Below are 6,000 nucleotides of genomic sequence, written 5' to 3'. Positions count from 1 at the left end.
TAAACGTCGAAAAAATTAACACATAGCAGATGCTCTTTAAATTTGGCGGGCAAAAAATGTTGATAAAAAAAAATCATTTTTAATTAAGTGTAGTAGGTAAGGAATAAGTATAGTAAACTTAGTCCTATCTATTGTATAGAGGAAGAGCTACTGCGTATGTCAATCTTTTAATGACAGTCAGTGGGTTAAGATTAGCACGCCAGAGACTGGAAATGTGTCACAAAGTAATAAAATACCCCGTATAGTCTTATGCTACGTTTCTGGCGGTGCGATTTCATTATAGCCTATTTACAGGGGTGTTAAACAAAACAATCGATTCTGCAATAAGTTGTTATTTAAACATCGTTTTTTTGATGGAAATATTCAACAAATATATATGTGTATATATATATATATATATATATATTTAAAAAAAAAAAAAAAAAAAAAAAAAAAGAGCAATGATGATGACATTTCCGAATGAACAATACTGAGCTCTTAAAAAAAAAAAAAAATAAAAAAAAAAGGAAATATTCAACAAAACGTCTTACTTGGTTTCTAAATTTGAGTTAAAAAAAAATCACAATAATCGACTTATAGATTCGTATCGGGATGAATCGGCATCGTATTGAATCGTGACCTATGAATCGACATACAGATCGAATCGCCAGGTTTCAGGCAATTCACGTCCATACATAGTATATATTAGTTTTTGAGCACACCAGTCTGTCACTCGCCCCCCAGAAGAACTTGCTTGAAGCGGTCGCATTCTTTTACAATGCAGTTTCAGCCATTGAAGTTGCCATAGGAATAGCATATCCATGGCAACGGAGGACACGAGGCTAAGCAGTACAACCCCACAGTGAATAAGATGACAATTTATCAGGGGTCTGTTTCAACAAAGCAGGTTTAGTGAGAACCCTGACTGAAGAAATGTATTTCATAAAAAGAGGTCATTTAAAGGGGAGGTCTTTAGTTTTCACTTAGAAATAAACATTTCTTAAACACTGGATGTAAACACATGAAATCCTTCTCAATCAACACCTCTGGACTTCTGTTAATGTGTGGTGGTGATTTTGTCATCATCCACCACCACCCAAGCCTGTATTTTGCCATTTTGTTGCGTTTTGCCATGAGAGGGACGTTTGTGCCAATCACAGAGCGGTGGGCGTGTCACCGAAGGCAGGCGCAATGTTTGACGAGAAGAGTGGGGGTTGAGCCATGGGAGGAGTCAGTTTTGAATTGTTTTTTTTTTTACAAACAGGTTTTTCACAATCAACCTCGAGGTTTTCTCTGTCCCCGCCTCCATTCAGCCACACGCGACATTTCATTTCCTCATTCATAAAGTCCGTTGCGGCGAGTTTTTGCGTGAATACGCTTATATAGTCTATAGCGTAAAGTCCACTTTCGTCACGAACATGACATTTCTTTTTGACAATGACCCTATTGATGAAGGTGCCGCTTTATTGCGCAGAGAATTAAACATGTATCGCGTTATCAGACCGCGCATAGATATGCTGGCATTATCTTCTTGAGCGGTCTATATTTAAATTTACACATTGACCCGACACCCGAGCAGCAACGTGCCACCGCGCCGCCTTCCTCTAGGGTGAGCCTCTGTGGTGTTGCACTTTTTTTTTTTCTTAAGAAATTTGCCCTATTGATCGCATTAAGATTTCCAGTTGAGAGGGGTAAAAAAATGCGGAAGCAGAGGGCAGCGCAGCGCTCTGCTTCCCCGTTGCCATGGCGACTCGACGAATCGGGGCCCCATTGACGTGGTCTTTTTAGTGTAGTGGTAACGCAAGGTGAAACTACTCTGTGAACGGGATTATCATAAGCATTTGTAGAATTCCAACGCTCGTATCCTCCAAGTACTTCCGGGTCATCTCAATCGGATAGGATCACGGACTTAAATATATGGACTGTCCATAAGTTAGTCCGTGGATATGATCGGAAATGACATTTCCTCTGCAAAGACGAGAATCTGAAGCGGCCCGGGGTCTCCGGAAGACAAAAAAAACAAGCGTTGTCCATTGCCTGGTCAACGAGATTGCAACCAACACCGGAAATATTTTTGACGCTAGTGCCCCCTAGTGGTCGGAGTCACGCAACTCGCCACACGTATTTGTGACTCTTGCACGGCAGGACTGTAGCAAAAGTCACATGTGAGAAAACAGCCAATCAAGAGGCGCGGTGTTAACTGTGTGTTCATGCGTACAATTCAGTGTACGCATTTGCACACATTTGTGACTTCAGTTACACATTCGTAGATTCTCGTTACGTATTTGTGACAAATAGTTTTGACATATTTGTGGATCGAAATACGCATTTGTAAATCCTTTTGCTACAATAATGGCCCCATATCATGGGTAATGATAGTTGTTGATAGATGAATGGTTAATCTGATTGTTGGTGGACGCCTAACGGCATTAGCGCACAACAAGCAACGCGTCATTCCATTAGTGTTGCCAAATACTAATGGAATGACGCGGGACAACCTTAATTAATTTTCTTTTTCCTAGCAGCCTCCATGACAACAAAAAAAAAAGTGTTACGGGCAAATTTGAGACACTCAAAACACCCACTGACAGGCAACTTTTGCGGAGCATTGCATTTCGTCTGTCCTTCCTTCCTTCCTTCCTTTCCTCAGTCTCTCCTTTGGTCTCTTGAGGTCTCCCTGATTTGTTGGAATTGAGATGTTTCTGGGGTTGGTGAAGGACTCTGGTTGGTGGCCCGGTGGGTGGTGTCTGGTCGGTGCTGGATTTCACTTTCCTTTCTTTGGTCCTTCCTCGGGTCTCCTGACGGCCTCACGACTCTGGCTGGATTCTGAAGTGTTCGGTTTAGGTGAACGGTATGGGATTTTTTAATAGGTTTTAGGTGAACTAATACATACACACTCACACGCACGCACATGCACACCCACATACAAAATAAAAACGTATAAAAAATAAATACAATTTAAAAAAGAAAAAAAAAGAGAGACCAATGATGATGACATGTCAAATCGGTAAAATTACCGAATGAACTGAGCTCTCCAGAAAAAAAAAAAAAAAGACAACCATATAGAGGACATCAGTATGTTCTTTTTAATGACAAAAATGTTTCTGTCTCGTCTTCATGGGGAGATGTCATTTTCCCAGCGATGACCTTTAAGTTAACTGCACCATTCCCAGGAACGACAACCTAAGCGACAAGATCATTTAATTAAAGTAGCAATGGCAATTAATTAATTAATGAATTAAAATATGTTCGCGTGTCATGAGGGGACATCGAGAATGTACTTACATTGGGTTACTCTCTCTCTTCGGTTCACGCACGTTATTCGGCTGAAGAAATGAGGCCAGATGCACTGAACATTCCTGGTCTCTCCTTCTTTTACAAATATTGTTCCAGATTCTTGCAAATTGTAGTCGCTCTTGTACACATCAAGGTCCACTTGACAAAATGCTTCTGCACAAAGTAAAAAAGGACAAATTGTAGCAATTTCATTTATGCATGCAAGGACCATAACAGAGGTGTCAAACAAAGGGCCCGCGCGACACTTTGAGTCCAAGTAGAGGTCAGTCACCTTACCTTTGCATGTAGGTTGTTTTGACCAAGTTCCATTACTGTAGCACATCACTTTCTTGGGCCCGATCATTTTGTAAAAAGCGTTGCACGCATATTTGATAAACTGTGAGTTACTTTGCACAACATCACCATTTGGGACACGTGGCACATGTCCACAGTTGGCAACTAACGTGGGGGAAAGAAAAATCTTTAATCAATGATGGTTGAGTTGTCAAAAAAGGAAACAAAAAAATACATTGCCTCTTAATTCAGATATGTTTTTTTCATTTTTTTTTTTTTTAGCTAAAATCAAATTACTATTATTATTATTATTATTCAGGAACTGTCAAAATAAAGACGCCAAATTCTCATTAGTTACTCACAATCTTAAACAGAAAAATTATCAATGTACAGTATATGACTGTGAACGATGAATTATTTACCTGCTGTGACAAGAGGTGATCTTGTGCTGTCGGTCTTGTCAGAAGTGGTTTCAGATCCTTGATCAGAGAAAACATTTTTTTTTCCCAGTTAGCATCATAATGGCCCTAATTTGATCTTCAATACACAGTGTGGGTCAACACGTACAGCTTCGGAACTCATTTTTCAATAAATATTTTTCAGGTAAAGTGTATTCTTGACAACTTTCTACATTGAGGACGTACAGTCGATTATTTTTTTGGTAGTGATTTAAACAACAATAATCCCTGACAGTTTGAAGCGGATCGGCTGAACACTTGGCCTGGAAGGAACGTAGCGACTCATTTGAGCTACCGGGGCCATCTTGTGTAAATTCTCATTTGAAACGAATACAGATGATTAAGAGAATCATTCATCTTAAAAGCGTCTTGCAGATGGATTATATCAAAGCAGCTGGTCAGAGGGCCGCCCATGCCGTGCCACGGTTCTGAAAAGCAGTTCCATTGTAACCCGCTTGGCCCCGAAAAAAATTGAACGGAAAGCCAAGCATTTGGGTTGTTGTGAAAACGCCCTGTATATCATGATTTCAGCATATACTGTACTTTTGTGAGCTTTATTTCAATTATTTTTGCCTCAATAAACACTCATGTAAACAGCTGTCTCCCACAGATGTCTTGCCCGAGAACCTTTTCCGTCGCCTACCTGTTTTAATCACTTTGATTGTGCGAACATCAGTACTGGCACCAGTGGCATCCCCAGTATTAGCGCCACCACCTCCTCTGCCTGACAGGAAAGGGAAAAACATGCTCAATTTAGGAATGAAATTCGATGCATAATCAATGTCAAGATTTATTGGAATGTTTTAATAAACTACTTCCGTCAGCAGGTTTTGCAATGTCATCTGATGTGTCTTCATCCTCTCCAGGAGCTGGTTTGGATATTGCTTTGAAAAAAAAAAAAGGAGCTGGGAAAATTTGAACATTATTGGTTCAACTTGGGGCATTTTTTTAAACTTACTGCAGCTTAAAGGTTCTGACCAGACCCCAGCATCGCAAAAGATCGACTTCCTAACGATCGCTGTCTCAACACTATATCCGTCCTCACATTGATATTGGACCTCAGTACCGCCCGCAAATATGTCCTGGTATTTGTGAAGGATAACAGCATTAGGGATTTTAGGGGGCTCATCACAAGATTTTTCACTTCCTGGAAATAAATACAGCAAATATTAGCAAGTAAGCTATAAATGGATTTTGTCAACGTGATGGGACTTACGCTCACAAGGCGGCAAATCGGACCAAGCTCCCTTTTGACACGTGGCTGTTGCTCCCGAGGATTTGTGTTTGTATCCTTCGTCACACTTTATCCAAACGACTGCTCCGTCATTGTACCACAAGCCTTCAGGACTCGGATCGCATTTCCCATTTGGAATATTTGGCGGCAAGCAGGCCTTTTCATCTGAGGAAAGCAAACATCAAAGAAAACAACAACAACAAAATACTGTAAATAAATGTTAACATTCAACTTCTGTTTTAATTCTTCTTAACAAGTCACAGTGTCCCATCAGTGGTGAGATAGACCTACTCATGTTGTCCTTGTGGCTAACTAGTGCATGCTGGCACCTCAACATGTACACATTATTATTATTATATATTTTTTTAGCCCTAGATAGTATGGAAGCATGGAACTGCCAATGTAGAAAAAAAACAGTTTTGACTGGGCTGTTTTGTCTGGACGTACTGCAATGTTGTTCAAACATAATAATAATAATTACATATTGATAAAATGCCAGCTAAATGTTAAAATGTAACTATTAAATTAATTGCATGTTGTGCATACACAATTCAATACGTTGTGGTTTTATGTGAACAAATGTAATATTTTTTTAGCATTTAGCCAATGTTTTACCACATTTGAACGACTATCAATACGTTCATACGACTTTGAAAGACAGTCAAACAATTTATCAATACGTTCGAAAACTACCCACCGAAATAGCCCAGTCCAAAGTGCTTACTCCACACTTAAAATACTAGAGTAACCAAGAAGGAT

At 39.7% G+C, this 6,000-nt stretch overlaps 1 protein-coding gene across 1 annotated transcript in view; it reads right to left on the bottom strand.

Annotated features, from left to right (window-relative positions):
- Positions 1 to 3,042: 3,042 nt before the first annotated feature.
- The window catches only part of LOC147181143 (complement factor H-related protein 1-like), a 6,868-nt gene continuing 3,910 nt past the window's right edge, over positions 3,043 to 6,000 (bottom strand). The window contains exons 4-11 of the mRNA XM_086079387.1: positions 5,224 to 5,406; positions 4,966 to 5,154; positions 4,823 to 4,891; positions 4,651 to 4,731; positions 3,972 to 4,028; positions 3,553 to 3,714; positions 3,265 to 3,429; positions 3,043 to 3,162 (exon numbers count right to left, since the gene is read on the bottom strand). Of these exons, the coding sequence (XP_085935513.1) occupies positions 3,134 to 3,162; positions 3,265 to 3,429; positions 3,553 to 3,714; positions 3,972 to 4,028; positions 4,651 to 4,731; positions 4,823 to 4,891; positions 4,966 to 5,154; positions 5,224 to 5,406 (935 nt within the window). The 3' untranslated portion in view covers positions 3,043 to 3,133. The remainder of the gene's footprint in view (positions 3,163 to 3,264; positions 3,430 to 3,552; positions 3,715 to 3,971; positions 4,029 to 4,650; positions 4,732 to 4,822; positions 4,892 to 4,965; positions 5,155 to 5,223; positions 5,407 to 6,000) is intronic.

The sequence above is a fragment of the Leptonotus elevatus genome, chromosome 1, assembly GCF_054856555.1.
Source record: "Leptonotus elevatus isolate MCC_2025b chromosome 1, RoL_Lele_1.0, whole genome shotgun sequence".
NCBI classification, from domain to species: Eukaryota; Metazoa; Chordata; class Actinopteri; order Syngnathiformes; family Syngnathidae; genus Leptonotus; species Leptonotus elevatus.
The sequence above is the reverse complement of the archived record's forward strand: the minus strand, read 5'-3'. Positions and strand labels throughout refer to the sequence as shown.